Source organism: Corvus moneduloides, chromosome 13 (assembly GCF_009650955.1).
Source record: "Corvus moneduloides isolate bCorMon1 chromosome 13, bCorMon1.pri, whole genome shotgun sequence".
Taxonomy (NCBI): Eukaryota; Metazoa; Chordata; class Aves; order Passeriformes; family Corvidae; genus Corvus; species Corvus moneduloides.
The window spans coordinates 5,650,008-5,668,190 of NC_045488.1; the positions used below are offsets into that span (position 1 = coordinate 5,650,008).

An 18,183-nucleotide genomic window follows, 5' to 3' on the forward strand; every position below is an offset into this window, starting at 1 on the left:
TCCTTTGTGCCTTTAGTCATTAAATTACATGATGAGTGCCTTATAATACTGTGAAAGGTACTTGATTCCTTTATGGCTTCCTCAGCCTCAGGTAGGGTGTGACGGATGGATAGAAGGAGCTGGCAGTAGGCACAAGGGCTGTGCTTATTCCTGGGTTTGTATGGGTCCTGCACCAACTTTCAGGGCTTCCCATCAACACCTGCAGCACCTCTGCTTGGAGGAGGCAGGATTTACTGGCCAAGGGTTCAGAGATGTCTTTCCTTTATTCCCGCTGCAATCAAATTCACATTTGCATGGTCTGGAGCTAGCGTGCCAGGAGGTTTGTTTATAATGCTAAACATATCAGGTAATTGAAAGCTAATGTGTCTGTCTGGATTGTGAGGTTTAATATGCCTGGGTGACGAATCAATTTTCCTGTTGCACTACAAGAGAGAGGAGGTAAATGCTCTGCTTGCCTTCCCTGTGTGTGTGTGTGTGTATATGTGTATATATATATATGTATATATATATATATATATATATATAACACAACTGTGGGTATGTTGGGGTGCTGCCTAATTGCTGGCATGCAGCTCACTCACTGCCCAGCATCCAGACACGAGTGGTGGCACTTGCACAGCAGGGACGTGTCATCTGCTTGGGCACTGATTGGAGCTGATGGCATCCTTGGGAAAAGTCTCTTCCCTCCGGTTTGGGATGGACACAGATTTGGGGAGCACGTGTACACACGCTGTGTAATGCTTGGTGCTTGTTGGGTGCCTTTTTTAGCTATTGACCACAATTCTTGAAAAGCTGAGAGAGATTAGACAAATGTTATCCTTGTTGTGTGAGGAGGGCGAAGGAAAGCCAGACACATTAAGCAGCCTCAAGTTAATCGCTTGGTAAATTGTGATGAGGCTGTTTCTTCACCTCTGTCTTGTGCATGTGGGATGAAATGAGCCTGGCTGTGTTTGAATCCCAGTGGATATTCCAGTCTCCCTTGCTGCATTGGCCCTGGGCTGCAAGGGGAGCATGTGAAGCTGTGCAGTCTCAAGAAGATGACACCAGCCTATCATCTTTTTGTCGGACACAGTCATTCCTTCTGGGAATGAAAAGAATCACTGTTCCCACAGGTTTGTTGGCTACCAGCCCCCTTCCAGCAAGCAGGGCAAGGTCCTGGCACTTCTCAAGACTTGCTGATACCTAAGTCCTGTGAGCTGGTGACCTTATGGTCAGCAAGGTTGCTGACCTCTGTGTGATGCAGGGGCAAAGATAGCCGGCTGCCTTGCTGGCTCCACACGGGACCTATGAGCGGGATGTGATGCTGGTGAGCTGCTGGGCTGACAAACAGGGGTTCACGGGTTTGCTCTTAACTGGGACGCAGCACAGAGCCGGGGATTGACCACTGGTCTGACTGCAGCGGCCTACAAGGCTTTCAACAAGTTGTAAAGGCAGGTCTGTGGGTACATGGAGACCAAGATGTGATGCAGGGTTGGGCTCCTAAGGTTGGCTTTTGTCAGGCTAAGCCTATGCTGTCCTTTGGAAAGGCAGCTGATTTCCCCAGCAAAGGGATGACTTTGTGATGAGAGGTTAATATGATGCTGCATTACATCACAAGTGGCTTGTTTTTCTGGAGAAGACACTGTATGGCCCAGGTGTGCTAGGTGAAGTGGTGGTGGGAGGTGTTGAACGATGAGAACTGCTGAGGCTCCTCAGAGGTGATGTTGGCTCATGCTTTTGTTGAGGATGCTGGCACAAGGGGCAGGAGTGTGCTCACGGGCTTTGCTGCTGGAGCTCAAAGTGAGTTGAGGGTGGCCAACAGGAAGAGCTGCAGAACAAACCCAAGAGATGCTCTGCAGTGCCAAGTGGGGTGAATATAAATGTGGGTGTAACAAGGCTTTTGCTGCTGGCTAGGAAATTGCGTCTGTTGGAAATGACCTGGTGGATAGAAATGCTTGGTGCAATGCTTAATAATGGGGTAAGCACAAGTCTCCAGGCTGATGGGGCTGTGATAAAGGCCAGTGTGATCTCAGGCTGCAGCTCATGGTTTTGTCAGTGTAGCTGAGGAGCTGCTCATGCTGTTACACAAGTGAGATCTCCTGGAGTCTGCTCTGTTTCTGGTCACTCTTACTCAAGGAAGAAGGACTTAAATAGGCTGATAAAGAAATAGAGAGCCATTTTCTGTGTGTCTATCACAGTGGTTCTTGCACTGATCACCAAGTGTGAGCATTAGTTGTGCTGGGTCTGAAATCAGAAGTGAAATAACCTTTCTGCCAGGACTTTGCCTTAGCAATATATCTGCATCACTTCTGGGACGTGAGTTAGTGTCTCTTCAGGGCACTTGAGACAATTTGCCTTGCACTTCATGGGTACAGATGCGCTGCCTTAGAAGAGCTGGCATCATGTGGCTTGTAAATGATAGCTGGGTGGGCCTGGCTCCTGCTTGTGAAGGAGGGAGGAAGAAGTGCCAGGAAAGAAAAAGAGCTGCTTAAGCAAAGACAATTTTGACACAAGAGAAAATGGATGTAAAATGCAAGTGTGTATGTTTGGGTAAGGGATGAGAGGTGCAGTGTTTCAGTCTGAGTTGGGAGGGCCCCAAGGTGGAATTGGCTTGGTCTGCAGAAGACATGGTATAATTCAGCTCTGCAGTGCAAGCAGGGACACTTAGACCAGCAGGACCCTTCTAACATACAAGAAGTATGAGAAGGAAGTGAGTATTCAAACAAACATGCCCTGCCCTCCATCCTCCACCCAAAAAATCAGTGAGCAACGTTATCTGTGTAGGTGATGCACCTCATATGATCTCGATTAGAAGTTGGACGTGAGTCTAGGTGGATCTGCCCATGGTGAGCTCCTCAGGATTTGTGAAGCACGGTAACGCTCTTGAAACTTTTGGGTCTTGCAGAAAAGCAGTTTGCCTTAGTAATAACTGAGGAATGCCACAAGAATATGTACTTAGAGGTGTGCAGGGAGGAGTAAACTGTAGTCCACTGACTGTAATTCATACCTCAATGCCTGTCTGAGGAGACCAGGGCAGGGCTTGGAGCTGTCACAGCTGTATTTGGTGTGAACCAGGCACCGGTGTTCCTGCCAGGTTAATGAACCGAGGCAGAGGAGGAGGGAAGGTCTCAGTCTTCGGCAGCAAGTGGGAGGATATAAGATTTCTAGGGCAAGCAAAACCCTGGAAGGAAAAGAGGGGGAGCTAGTTGAGATACTGAAGGACATGAGAGGGACTTAAGTTCCAGGGGTGGAGTTTCTCTGCTTGGTTGGTTTGCTTTCCTGTGCAACCACTGCCAATTTTGCAATCACAGCTTGACTCCTCGAACTTTCAGAATAAGATGCGTTTCTGTTTTGTTTTTTTAAGTGGGTTCAGGCGAACCCAGCCGGTGCAAAGTTACACTATTCTTTCTAAAGCAATAGGGAACAAAAGAAAATATTTTTCCTGGTGTATCTTTGAGGTGCCTGTAAACCAAGACTGATTTGTCACTTCTAGGAGCAAGGGTGCAACTCATGCTGTGTTGAAAAATCAGAGAGTTAAGGGGAAAAGCCATTTCTGCAAATCCCTGAGAAGGGAGGTATTTGTGTAGCTTAAAGGACTCAAAGACCTTGCTGACCTGTGCAGCTAATTGCTATTTCTCTGCATTGCACTCTACATAAAGCAGCTGCTAGGTTGGGGGTTTATCCTATACATGCACACACATGTATAGTTCCACTGCTGTTTTTCTTGTCTCTCTCTTTATGGGTGTGGTATGACTATGTTAAGAAATGTACCAAAGCATATCTGGCTCAGGAAGTTCTTGGGCTTTGTTTGGGAGGCTGGAATACAGGCTGTGGAGTTGTATTTACAGTCTAGTGTTATGTCACTGTGGGAGGGGGGCTTGGTCATGGGGAGGCCCCAAGACCCCCCTACACCGGTGCTGAGTCATAGCAATTTCATGCCTGGGCACATCACTGGGAATAAGTTCAGGTCTTTTTCTGTCTCTTCTAGAATGCTGCCCACATGGCTTTGAGTGTCAGGTCAAAAATAACCTTGACTTTTTTTAGCAAACTCAATCAATAAAACAAGAGCCAATCTGGCCGCCGCCTCCTTCCCAGCTGTGGTTGCTCCATAACTCCTGGCTCGGGACTGTTCCGTCCCTCCCTGAAGGTCGTTGCTCGGATGCTGGAGCTTCAGCATGCCCTGGTGGCAAACCCACATCATCCCATTCCTCCTTCCCGTGTTCTTTCTTTCTCTTGGAGGACCTTCACTTTGCTACGTAGGAATTGCAGATGGGAAATGTTTTTGACTTGTGTTTCTGGCCCTGCTTGGTCCTGCAATTTTGTTGCCCAGGGCCTGAGCTGGCAGCCCTGCCTTGATTCCAAAGGGTTTCACTGAGCTCTTGGATCTCCTGACTGGCTCCTCCCAGCCTGTGTTTTGTTCTGGAAATGTTCACAGGAGCTGTAGACATTGGCAGGGAGCACAAGTGGCTGCAAAGATGTCCTGTTTCTCATCGTGTCTGGGACACAGGCGATCTGAGCTGATGAGCAGGGCATTGGGGATGAACTGTGATTTACCCTGTCATGCAGCAGCACTTGGGAGCTTGTGCTGGGTCCTTAGAATAACCCCTCTGGGCATGCAGACAAATTCTGGGACGTGGAAAGCAGAGGTGACTCTTGCGGCTCTCTGCTTTACTTGGATCTGCATGGTGAGAGCTAAGAAATAGGAGGGGATTCAATCCAGGCTTTGTGTTTTACTTTTTCTGAGTTGGATGTTTTTTTGGGGTGTGGCTCAAGCAGGTCCATGTGCTTCTGTCACGCTAATTCATCTGTTCTTGTGCAAGCACAAGGCAAAGCAAATGCTGGAGGGAGAACTTGTGGCTGCTCTGGAAGTGGTCTAAGATCCCTCTTCTGCTTGCTCACCCTCTGGACCACCATGTGGGGTCCTGCAACCTTCTTGCCTAGAATCACAGGATAGTTCTCAGTGTTTTCTCATAATTCCAACCCTTCATTGCTTGGAGATGTTTCCCTTCTCCAGGGTCAAGTCCAAAGCCAACTATTGCATCAAGGCAGATGTGAGCTTGCGTGCATGTGTTCAGAGACTTCAAAGTTGGGCTTCTTTCACATATTGTCCGAGGGGACCTGCCAGATGTTTTACCCCCTCTAAGTTGACTTTTAAAGAAGACTACTTCCACACGCTTCTCAGCAAAGACCCTCTTGAAAAAGTTTATGCTTTCTGGTGGGAGGTTGTCCGAGTTTAATCTCGGAGAAAGCCAGAACTGGCCAAAGATTGCCTGGAAGATGAACTCCTTTCACACCACGCAGCATTGCAGCCTCTTAGCAGAGTCCTGTGGCCACCACCAGGTAGCCACACTGCTGCCAGCATCACTGCTGTGCTGCCGATAACAGGGGACCCTGTTCTCTGGGGCTGTGGATCTGTCACCTTCCCCCGCCTCTAATATTTACTGAAAATGATCCTGCGGTGACAGATCTATTTCTGTTTTTGCTCTCTATAACATACCTGCCAGACTGCCCCAGGCGACTGAGGAATTTGTAATAAAGGCAACGTTTCCAAACTAAGCTTGGCTCTCTCCTGCCAGCAGCGCTTCCAGCCAGCGAAGATTAGGGCCCTGTTTATACGCCCCAGTTAGAGGCTGCACAAATATATGACTTTTTTCATTTAGGCCCTAAGTTTTTGTTGAGAGGTTTTATTTGCTTTCCCTCTTTTTGCATGACCCGTTTCAATCGTGTCTTCGTTCACTGATGTGTGCAGTCAGGGGCAATGACTTGGGCCAGGATGTTCAATGGTTTGGTTGCACGTTCTGCACTTGAAACTGTGGGTAAACCCATGTTATTTGACTTTTCCAAAATGCTGGGAAAACAGAATGGGGCTGAGTGGTAGGGTGTGACATCCTCCCTCTGTGTGCTGTCCCTGGCATGGGCTCAGCAGCCATCTGGTTGTGCCACAGCTGAGCCTTTCCTTCTTCTCCACAGACACATAGAGAACTGGAAGAACTTGCAGACGCTGAACGCTGTTGACATGGAGCTGTACACGGGACTCCAGAGGCTGTGAGTATGTCCTGTGCATTGGGGAGGGGAATGGGCCTGGGCATCCCTTTCCTTCCAGCAGAGCCATGGCTTCCTTCCCTCTGCAGCCTCCATGATGCCAGTTTAAGCTGCTGGATCTACCGTGTTTTGTTATGAGACTCCACAAAATGGAGATGAAATGCTTTTTGGTCTTGGCTGGGTCTGTGAGAAGGATTGCTAGCTCCGGACAGCTCTGTCAGCACACATCAGCCCTGAACTCTCTTCTCCCCTGCTGTTCTGGTTCTGGCCTTAAGCGTTGCTCTGACTCATTCCAGCCGCACAACGTAAAATTCCAGCTGTCTCCACCAATCCTTCATTGCTGGGCTGTTGGTCCCCATTTAGTGCAGTTACCATCACGGTGGTGCAGCGCAATAAGGGAATTGCATCTCCCTGCACAGCTCTCCGAGCGTGGGGAGAGGTCAGTTTTGTGCCTCCTAGAGGTGGAGCTGAGGTCCATGAGATTGAAGCAACTTTCCATATGCTTGGGAAGCCTGGCCAAGCAAGGATGCCACCCAGTCTCTTAATTCCCCCTCCTACATCCTCTGGATCTGTGAGCACCCTGGATGCTGCGTGTGTGAGATGCAGAGTGTTGCTCAGGGCTAATCAGAGACTCTAAAAATGTGTTTCACTGGGAGCTCTACATTAAGTACAGCTCCCATGTGGGCTGGAGGAAGTGTATGGGGCTGAGCACTCAGTAACCAAATTCCAGCAAGCTGTACCTCTAACACACAAAACCCCTTCTAAGCAGACTGGCTGCTGTTCTCTCCTCACCTCACAAAGCAGCAGGGACAGCAGACATTCACAGAATCACAGAACATGCTGAGCTGGAAGGGACCTACAAAGATGATCGAGTTCAACTCCTGGCCCTGCACAGGACCACCCCCAATAGTCACACCACGTGCTTGAGAATATTGATAAATCCTGATCATAGTACTGATAGAGCTTTTCCAAAGCAGGCTGTGAAAAGGATCCTTCTCCCTTCAAGAACCATAATTCCCTATGGAAAGTACCCTTCCTTATTAGAGCTGCAAGCAGCAGGGCTTCCTCTTGTGGATGAAGAGGGGAGATGACTTTGCTGGGGGTTAGGTTTGCTGTGCAGTGCTACTTGTGTAGATGGAGGGAGAGGAGAGGAGCAGGAGATAGCCTGTGCCACCCCAGCAAGCCTTGGTGGATGTGGGAGCAGAGCCTCGCCCAGCAGCCGCTCTGCGCGGAGCCTGTGCTGTGTTACCACATCAGATGAAGATGAAAAGCCCGATTCCCTCTTTGCTTGTAGCTCGTGGAGGCTGCCCGGGGACAGATTTGCCTCCTGGGAATCGCGGGCTCCCAGCACACCTCGTGTGCTGAGCAGGGCTTTGGAGCAGTTGTCTGCCTTGACTGCATTGCTGCCCTTCTGCGTCTCTCTGCAGGACAATCAAGAACTCAGGACTACGAAACATCCAGCCACGGGCCTTTGCCAAGAACCCTCACCTGCACTACATGTAAGTGCCAGCGGCTGCTGTCCCCCGTTCCCTCTGCTCCCTATGGAAATGTGATTCCTTAGGCGGATCCCAAAAGTGCCTGCGGGGGGACAGCAAGGAGAGGGAAGGGGAATGCTGATGGGGAAAGGGAGGCAGAGGTGGGAAAGGGCAGGAGACGGAAAAGCAAACGCACGGGGAAGCGGAATGGGCTGCAGTGCAGGACGGGGAGAGCTTCTGCTGGGAAGCTGAGGGGTTTGGGTTCCTAAGAACTGCCCTGGCTTTGATGGCCGCTCTAACGAGCGCTGCATCATTAGCAGCCTGGTGGCTGCCGCACATTTCCCTTTCTGTGGAGCTTGGGGCGGCCGCCCGCCTGCCCCAGCACACAGCCAGAGCCTGCCCCGCTCATTAGTTTTTAACCAAAGGCTGCTTTTCTGACACAAATCCTGGGGCGTGGTGCTGCCAGCTCTGCTCCTAATTGACTTCTTAAACTGGTGTCTGCAGCGGGCCTGGGGTAGGGATGTTTTGTGCCTGAGAGGTTGGAGCCCTGTTATCCTGGGACATTGCACAAGTGTCCAGCTGCTGGGGCGTTGTTAGCTGGGGAGTGGTGTCACGGGGAATTTCCACATCCTTGGGGCCAAGGGCACTGTTTTCTTTTTTAGATGTGTATTTACTTTTCCCAAGGTGATAAAACAAAGCCTGAATTTCAGGGCACTGTGCAAGGCGCTCCGTGGGCTTGAAATGTTTTGTCCAAGAGACTGTGTCCAAGTTCAAACCCCTCTCTACTCCCCTGTAGGTATAAAAGGTGAAAATGGGTTGGTGAGAGGCTCCGGCCTCAGGCACGAGCTGATGGGCTGAATGGGAGACTGTTTATCCCTGCTTTTTGGAAAGCGGTGCTAGTGGATTCTTCCGTGGAAAAGTGCATCCATTTGAGTGTGTGGGTGCGTTGGGCCATCGATACAGACTTGTTCCTGGGGCAAGGAGACGGATGCGACCTGCAGAGCAGGATAGATTTGTCTTTTGATGTCTGCTCAGAGATGATGTGAACTGAAAAACCCCAAAAGCTTCCTTTTTGGAAAACCGTTTACAGTTGCTAAGTGACAGTAAAGTACTTGCTAAATAGAAGATCTGCAGTACCAAGGGGCATGAATAGTTGAGGGCATTGTGAACATGCACTGAGCCTTTTTGAGCTTAAAGAATTGCATATTTTCATAATAAACCTTCGTTAATGCTGACCACTGGGATATTCCTGATTTCTGCTCTTTGTTATTTTGATTTGTAGCATTTATTTTGTGTTTTGTGTAGTTGTTTATTCCTGGGAAGCGGAATTGTTCTCTCTGTACTGTTCTCGATTGATTTTTTTTTTTTTTTTTTTTTGGAGGGTTGTTTGTCAATTGTGCAGTTGCTGTTTATGTATCTAGCAGATAAAATGAATAACATTTGATCCCTGATGAAATTAGTTTGGATGTCGTAGGAGTTCAGAAGGCCATGTCAGCTTGCTTTGAGGCTGAATGTGCCATTAATGTGTACACAGGCAATTGTTGCTGCTTTTCCCCAAAGTGTTTGTTTTTGTCTTTTGGAATTACTTTTGTGAGTGGAAAAAACCCCACATCCATCTCCTGTCAAGAGTTAGGATTGGTACGTGGTGATGAAATATGTGTTTGTTTACTGCTTGGGCCATATAAGATTGATCACGTTCTTCACATCTTTCTTTCCTTGCCTTTTGGAGCTCGAGGCGAGTAAGTATATTATTTGGTTGGTGTTTGCCAGTGAGTTTTGATGCTGTTCCTGGGACTTGGCAGTGTGGATGTTTGCAAGGTGGATGTTCCCCGTGGGGGATGCTGGACAGCCGAGGATGGAGACCTGGTGCTTGCAGGGCTGGTGACTCCCTGCTGCTTCCCAAAGGCTCTCAGACCATGGTGCCACTGCTCCCTGGCAGCCAGAGTGGCTCCTGAGGCCCTACACAGCCTGGCAGGAGCCTGGTGCCACCCGGGATCCCCTCCGTGGCCTCAGCACTCTGCCAGCACATCAAGGCACCTCCTTGGCTGCTCTGCAGCTGCTGCCTCCCTGAGAGCTCAGCTTGAAGGCCTGACATTTCCTGCAGCCTCTGCACGTAGGAGCCAGGGATAAAAGGATTAATGGAAATGTCACTCTGCTGTAAGTCTTGGGCTGCTGTAGCCAGGTACAGTAGTGGGTGGGAGTGAAGGATACTGTCCCAATCCCCTCGTGGTGCAGCTGCATGCAGGGCTGGGACCACGGGATGGAGCTTAAGGCTTGTTGAGTTACTGCCATGCATTTTTGCTGCTGCTCTGGTTTCCCTTCTCCTTTGATGGCTGTTTGGATGGCTGCTGGTGAAGCTGAGTCAATAAGATGAAAAGTGTGCCTAATACACTGCCAGGAAGGGTTGGCACAGGGTGGTGGGGACCCTGGGCTGGACCTTTGTAGGGTGTTACAAGCTGGGTCTGAGCATTTTTTTTTTTTTTTTCACTTGAAGCTCGTGTACAAGTTCTGAGGTCTCAAAAACTTATTTCCACCTCACACACACCTCCCTTCCCATCCTGGGTTAAATTGACACTTCCTGCTGAACTGAGAATTTTCCCAGTGCCTTTCATCAAGGTTTCCTCCTTTCAAATGGGCCAGATAGCTCTGCCTCCTCCAAGTAACATCTATTTCTGGCCCTTCCTCTGTGCACGCATCTGTCTTCAGACCCCAGCTGTGCAATCACAAGCAGATCACTTATCCCAGCTCTAATTGCAAGAGCTCAGGTTTGTGAGGGTTTGGATGAAGCTTGGCTTGGTTTTTTCCCCCCCTTCCCCATCACACAGTCAGGGAGGAAAGGTGGGAAACCCATGAAGGGGATTTTCAGCATTCAGCTGCTCAAGTGGTAGACCTCAGAGGGCTCCAAAGTGCTGCCTGGCAGGGTCGTGCCTGCCCTTATTAGGTTTGAAATTAGCTGTATTAAGTGCAAGGGGCTTGAGGCCAACCTAATGAGTGGAGGAGTGGTGGGTGACTGTGAGCCAGAGGCGTGAATCTAGAAATAGCTTTGGTGTCCTCTTCCTTCTCCTTGAATGAGGACAATTAGGGCCCTGTGGCTTGTCTGATCATTGGTGATGTGAAGTCTATCACTGCTACAGAGACAATCCAAAATGTAACAGTGGATTTTGCAACATGGATCCACCTCTTCTGCTGGTGGCTGGGGTGAGACAGTTGAGTCCTTCTAAAACGAACACTGGCTGGGTGCTAACTAGGAGTGGATGTGTGTCTGATCTAAACTGGACATCTTCCAGTGTCATTTTGTGCCCTTACTTGAGATCATCTCACTGTGAGAAGTTGCATTGGTGGGTTCCTGGGCCAATTTCTGTGCATCTTTGGCAGCCCTTTGGCTATTACAGGGATGGCTCTGGACAATCTCATGCACTGGATGTGAGGACCAACAGGTCCAGGCTGTGGCAGACGGAGCCCTTGTAGCCAAGGCTTCTGGATGTTGGTGTTAACAGGTGATGCAGCTGAAAGAGGAAATGTTTGTGTTGCCAGAACCTCAGTCTGTGGCTTGAGGCTGCATGAGAAAACCCTAGGGTGGTATGGTTCCTAAATTTGAGACGTACAAACCATCTGAATACATGTTTACTATGTTGCTGTGTTTAGCACAGCTTACTGGGGAAAGAGCCTGGCATGCTCTCTCTCTCTCTGTCCTCCTAATGACACTGGGAGTCTTTGGCCAATTTATCTGAACTTTACAGAGGGTTACAGGTCGGGAGGTTATCAACTTCCTATGCATATCATGAAACCAGGCAGAGTAAAGAGAAGTTGTGGTGCCTTGTGGGGAAGAATTCAGCATTAACATGTTCCTCATTAGTCACTGCGAAGTCCACAGGGGACTTCAGCTTCACAGTGCCCCAGGAACTGGTGTACAGAGGGAGGACAGGTCCTTCCCTGGCTGTGGGACAGTAGAGCTGTGCCTGCAGCCAGACAAGTTGCTATTTGCAGTGCCTGAGTCACCCTTTATTGGGAGCAGGTACTTAAGAGGCTGTGATTCCCTCTAAATGTTTTCCTGGCCCGCTGTGTACCCAACCAGCCAGTCAGGAGGCACTGCCTTGTATTTGCAGAGGGTAATTGTACACACCTTATTTATTGTGTAGTAAAGAAAACAAATTAAGGCTGTGTAATTACAGAGACAGGCATGCTTTTAAATAAGGCTTAAGTAGTCAGATTTCTATTTAGAAAATTAATAATTGCCATTTCTGTCTGCATCAGAGGCTCTTCTTAAACTGTCTTCTGGAGGTTTATACATGCTCTAAATTAGTTTGTGGGCCAGCCCAGACACAGCTTCTATCAAAGAGCGCACTCTCAGTGCTACCTGCCAGAGCGAGGACAGGGTTGAAGATCAAACTTTCCCTTCCAGCCTTCACCCAAAGGTCTTAAAGATGGAGACCCTGGGCTGGTTTGTGCTGAGTGGAATTGTTCTTTGAGTATGGTGTGGTCAGGCACTTTTATCTGTGTGATCACGTTCTTCTTCCCTACAATGAGGTTTGAGGAATAACTGAAACATGCTGGCAGGAATGCTGCAGGGGCCCGCTTTGCCTGTTGACTTGTTTTCCTGGGCAAATCTGAGCTGTGATTAATCTGGAGCTTCCCAGAATATCCTCTGTAGGTTGTGATGTTTTCTGATGGGGTTGGCTTCAGTGTCCTGGTTTGGTTCCAGGCACTGGTGTGGTGTCAAATGAACTGGTGACTTGGTATTGAATGTAGTTTGTAGCTTTGACATGAGGATTCCCAGAGATATGTTATGGGTTTAGGCCTTGATAGGAAAGATATAGGGCTGTGTCCCCTGAAAATTGCAGATGCTGAGGGAGTACGAAGTTGGTGAGTTGCCCTCTGCCCTCTTCAGTGCTGTGTCAGGACAGGGCTCGTAGCACTCGTAGAAACTGGGGCCTCTGTGCTTTCAGAGGGCTGCCGGCAACCCTCTTCCGAGGCTGGCAAGCTTCACTTCCCCTGCTCTGTGAGTCTGGGAGCTTGACTGAGAGCGCCAACTAAATAAAGAAATAAACAAAGTATCAGATTCTGAATTATTCCAAGTGGAACACTGTTTCCTCTCAGTCATGCCTTGAGGGTCACTTTCCCCTGCTCTGTGGTTAATAATCTATTGTCTTGCTCTGAAAGAGCTGTTCTTAGATATGAATCAGGATTTAACTCTCTCTCTTTTGCTCAGTTCCATAACCAGCTCCAGGCCCTGTGCCTGCCTGCAACCTTCCCCTTGATTCTGGATCTCCTGCTACCCTTCCTCCTCCTTCTCCATGGTTTCTTCCTGCTTTGTCCTTTCACCACTGCACTGCTGTGATACCCATCCTGACAGACTCCGAACCCAAACCTGTTGTTTGTTAATTGCTCTTGATTTCTCATCCATGCTCCTGAGTCAATGCAGCCTCACGAGGCCGTGTGCATCAGCTGGGCTCAGCGCACGGCAGCGTGTGAGCTCGTAGTTCCCTGGGAAGGTGGAGTAAAATGCGTTTGCCTAAACCACCTCTTTGATAGTTTCATGTGTTTTGTTTTGCATTTCCTAAATAGGAGCCAAATTTCTCCATGAATATAGGCAAAATAAGAAAAGCATGAGAAAGCTTTAAACAGCCTTTAAGTTCTATTAGGTGAATATCCCTTTACTATCCCTAAGCAGGCAGCGACTTGGGTACTCTTTGGTTCCCATTTGTACTCCAAGGATGTTCCTGCTCCAGCCCCTTCCAAGATCAAATCACTGTGATTTACTCAGGGAGCCATTTCCCCCCATATGTCTCTAGTCCTAGAAAATTCTGGCCATGCCTGTAGCACAGCCACTGGAATAAACAGCTGTAACATCTCTGCTTCCATAAACTTTCCTGTTCTGCTCCCCATCTGCTTTGTCCCCTGGATGCCAGTGTAGTGCAGGTCCTTGCTGATATGCTAATCGGCAGCAGGGCTTTGATGGCGTGTTTATTCCCGGTTTACTGCCGCAGGTGACTGATAAGCAGTTAACTGCAGCTACTGCTTTTGCTGCAGCGGCAGAGGTGGGTCCTGCTTTTTACCAGCCATTGTGCACAAGGCCAGAGGAGAGACCAGTTCCCTGCAGGACCGTGGCTTTCCTTCAGGCTGGGTTGAAATCATTTGACTTGCATTCATAGGGCTGGGTAACTAACTGCTGGCTGCAGGCTGCCTTGCTTGGCTGTGGGGAGGGTTTATTGTTCTGTGATAGAAGGGGGAGTGGTGAGTTTGTGACTGATGTACTCTAGTGGGACCTGAGAGAGAGTTTCCAACTCAAGTGCTTCATGCTTTGTGCCAAGATTTGTCCTGCTTCAGTTCCCCGTCTTAAAATCTGGAATAACATTTGTTTTCTCTGCTTTTATTTGATCTATTTGAGACATAACACCTTGTATGATTTCTAATGAAACCTGGCCTTGAGTTGTGGGATGCTGTTGCAATGTGAGATGAGTTACACTCTGTCACAAATAAGTTTTGCCTACTTGGATTCTTATGTAATGTCTAGTAGCACTCTGGTACCTGGGCTCTTGGGATTTTACTGTGGTTTTGTCTCTCCTTCTTTCCTTTGAAATGTTGAGATGATCTTTCCAGTTACATTGTGAAAGTTATTTCCCTTTCTGAAATTTGATCATCTTCTGACTGACATGTGAAATGGGCAACTGTGGTTTTTGTAAAGCTCCCATTTTTTTCCCATCCATTCTTTAAAAAAGTCTTCAGACTGTTTAAATTGAAGCTCTTCCTACAATGATGCGTGGTTTGTTGGTTTTTGTATTTTTTTGTTTGGTTGGATTTGATTTTTTCTTATTTTATTTTTAATTTTTTTAAAGTTTTTTTTTGTTTTGTTGTTTTTTTTTTTTTGGTTTTTTTGTTTTGTTTTTTTTTTTCCCCAAGATTGGAGTAAAATGTGAACTTCAGACAAGTTGGTGGGCTTGGGGGTGTCAGCCTCTGACCTAGTCTTTTCCGTGCAACAATGGCCTGGTGGATGTCTTGTGGTGAGCTTCCCCTCAAAGAGAGGCACAACATTCCTCTTGGATGTGATGCTGAAAATGAGATGTAGTTGTACCTTGGTTAAACCTCACAGCATCTCTGAGACCACCAGTAGCACAGAATGAGCTGATTTCTGGAGATTTGGGTGTGTCAAGGAATGGATCTTGTTTCTAGGCTTCTGAGATCACTGCAGCATGGAAGTGCTCCAGAAACAGCTTCTGACTGTCCCTCTTGCTTTCTTCCCAAACCCTGTGGTGCAAAGCATTTCTTACCTGTCCGTGCCAGTGTGAGAGGGGCTGCAGAGGGAAGAGGAACCCTCCTTGGCAGGGGGGTACCTGAGGACATGGAAACCAGCTTGAAAAATGCTGGGGGAATGAACAGTCATGACAGGATGAGTGGAAGTTAAGTGACCACAGAATTTGTCTCTCCTGGGATTTTTCTTTCCACGGTCCTAGTTTACTAACAGTGTGATTGCAGGGCTGGTTTTTCCCTTTTTGATGTATTGGCAACAAGCACCAGGGCAGAAATATAGAAACATTGAGAACATATGCTATTTGAGCAATAAGATATGACACGGCATGAATGATGGGACATTAATTCATGATGGTGTGTGACAAGGCAGGAATTTAAATGTCATAAGTTAGGCAGTCGTGAGTTTTATTGGAATTATAAAATTTTATTAGAATGCTGGTCAAAGGGTGGAGTTTCCCACCAACCCCTCCCCTTACTTGTATCTGGGAAGGGATAAGCTGTTAATTATGTCGGATGCAAGAGACTGCGGGATGTTTATAGGGCTGCCAGTGACAGCCAGGGGTGTGTCTCCCCGGGGAGCTGGGGGTGACCATGACTTTAGCCTTGCTAGTGCTTGAGGATTGACCATGTTTCATGCCTGCTGTCCTCCGGCATGCCTGAAGTCACGCTTGGGCACTCCCGGGACTGCTTCCCGGGGAGCTCCGCCGGTGTCCGGCGGGGTGAGGCCGTGCCCGGTGCCCCGCGGGGCCGCGCTTCAGCACCACGGACAGGGCCGGCGGCTGCTCCTGCCCGGCCCGTCCCGCCCGGCCCCCGGCCCCGGCTCCCTGGAGCCCCCCGGCCCCGGCTCCCTGGAGCCGCCCGGCCCCCGGCCCCGGCTCCCTGGAGCCGCCCGGCCCCCGGCCCCGGCTCCCTGGAGCCGCCCGGCCCCCGGCCCCGGCTCCCTGGAGCCGCCCGGCCCCCGGCCCCAGCTCCCTGCCTGCGCTGAAGCCTCCCGGCTTCCCTGCCCTCCCAGCCCAGCCTGCAGTTTGCCCTCTGCCTCTTCTGCCTTCTCTTGGAATAAGCTCCTTCACCTTCCAGCCCCAGCCTGGCTCTCAGGGAGCAGTGCCTGAGCACTCCCGGCTGCGGCTGCAAGCTGGCTCAAGCCGTGGGGTGTGAGCCTGCCTCTGGGGTGCCCAGGCTGGTTTCACTGCCAGCAGTGCCTTTATTCTTCCATCTGCGGTGTAGCCAGCCTGCCTGTGTGACAGCCACAATACCTGCAATATCCCTGGGAGTGTTCAAGGCCAGGCTGGATGGGGCTCTGAGCAACCCGACCTAGCGAAAAGTGTCCTGCCCATGGCAGGGGGCTTGGGAAAATATGATCTCTATAACATGATCTCTCTTCCAACCTAAACCGCTCTAAGATTCTGTGGATACTAACTTTCTGAACTGCAGTGATTCCTGGCACTGACTGTGCTCTGCAGCGTGAATGGATTTGTTTTGCAAACCACTACCCGGCTGCTGTCTGGGGCTTTCTCACATGAGTAGTTCTCTAGGACATCTGCCATCCAACCTCGCTGCAACCACAATCCATGGGCTTTGGCTAAATGTTTGCTGTATCCAGTTGTGCATGTTGATAATTGTGGGTAATTTGCTGTCTCAGAATAATGAAGGAATGCCTGCTGCACTCTAAAGCACTCAGTGCTTTGTGGTGATTAGTCTTTCCATTTGAAAATATTCCTCCCAGTGACCAGCAAAACATACTTTTTTTAAAAGTATGTAATGTATTGAGAAGGATGGGTAAAACCTAACTTTTGTGTGCAGACATTCCTGTTTGTTTTGACAGGGTTCACTGCCAAAGGCAAAGCGTCTTTCTTTCTGCTTTTGGGGTGGTTATAAGCGTGGAGTGTAGCAAGCAGGCTTCACTGGGCTCTGGCTGGATTAAGACACCACCAGTTCCCTGTCCCCCTCAACCAAGGTGCCTTGGGCTGTCAGGGGGCACATCATGCCATGGCTCAGGTGTGGCTGCAGGCAGGCCTCTTCTCCGAGCATGACTCCTCCCTGTGCGCTCAGGTGCTGCAGACAGGTTTTTGGGCAGAGGCGCTCCTATGCCCATGCTCAGGTGTGCCCCAGGCACCTGCTGTCTGCCTGCTCCCCGTGCCCACCCCCCAGACACCAGGGGGAGGCAGCAGCCTGGCACGAGGCAGCTCCTGCTTGGTGCTGTCTGTGTGTTTTTCTTGTCATTTGATGAGGCGTAGCTGGAGCAAGTCAGCCTCACCTCCTGCTGTGGCCAGGAGGCTCCGCACAGCATGGGAGGTGGCAGCTGCCATCTCTGCTGGCTGATGGCGTGGTCCTTTTGGTTCCCCACGTGGGCACCTCCCCGTGCCGGCCCACTGCCCCTGCCTGTCCCCAGCTCTGCTCCCCCGTGGTGCCCAGCTGCTGCTGCCAGGCTCCCAGTGCTGGGGGTGCAGGTAGCTCTGTTCCCTGCCGAGGTGGGGCGAGTGCTGCAGGCTAATGGCAGGCTTTCTTTTCATTAGCTGCTGTAAACACAGGGTTTTGGCAGCAGCCTGCTTTTCTGAGCCCAGGAAGACCATTTTTCCTTTTATCTATAATTTAGTGAAGTGTCAAGCCACAGAAGTTTTAATGATAATAAAGCAGCAGAGGAAATTTATTTATTCACTGCAAAGGTGGGTTTCATTCCAGGGTTGGTTTTTCACACTTCCCTCAAGAAATGTTGGCTGCTCATGTGACCTCACTCCCAATGTGTTCAGGCTACCTTCCCTGAGAAGCTCAGCACTACACTTCGTGCTTGGCTGAATGGCTTTCCAGCCCCTGTCCCATGCATGACATTGGGGCCAAGCAAACTGGGAAAGGAGAAGCAAGGGAAACATAGTGAGGTGAGAGCATTCATGTGCTTGGTGAGGTGTAATGGAGAGGAGGCATTCATGCATTTCCCATCTTCCTCCTGTTGCTGTGCATCTCTTACATCTGCTTCCCAGACCAGCCTCTGTGATGGATTTGACTGCTGAGGAAAAGCAGGGAAGGGTTTTTTTGGGATTACACATAGCGCTTGCCTTCTGTCAGCCTATGAAGATGCCAGTGCTGAGTGGAGATAAAAAGTGGATTGGTGTCATGTGCAGGGACAAGGGCTTCTTCCTGAGGCTCAGGAAGGCAGAGTGGAACTCTGGGTGAGGATGTGGGAAGGACAGGGACCAGGCTGGAGAGAGGAGGTTCCAACAAGGAAATGGAGCAAGGCGTCTTTAGGGAAGAAATGGAGAGTGGAGGGGGGATGGGGTGTAGAAGAGGTGACAGGGAAAATGGATCTAGAGAGGAGAGGGAGGATGGACTGGGGTAGGGAGAAGCACATGTATGTGGGAGATCTGCAGGTGGAAGCAAGTGTAAGGGAGAACGGGGTTTGCTAGGAAATACTTGGGAACCACGCCTCTGAATTAACCAGAACCTT

General features: G+C 49.6%; 1 protein-coding gene across 4 annotated transcripts in view; it reads left to right on the plus strand.

Annotated features, from left to right (window-relative positions):
• Positions 1–18,183, plus strand: part of NTRK3 (neurotrophic receptor tyrosine kinase 3) — a 219,078-nt gene that overhangs the window by 27,374 nt on the left and 173,521 nt on the right. For all 4 annotated transcript variants that reach the window (XM_032122343.1, XM_032122344.1, XM_032122346.1 and 1 more), the window contains 2 exons: positions 5,950–6,024; positions 7,449–7,520. In XM_032122343.1, coding sequence (XP_031978234.1) covers positions 5,950–6,024; positions 7,449–7,520 — 147 coding nt within the window. The remainder of the gene's footprint in view (positions 1–5,949; positions 6,025–7,448; positions 7,521–18,183) is intronic.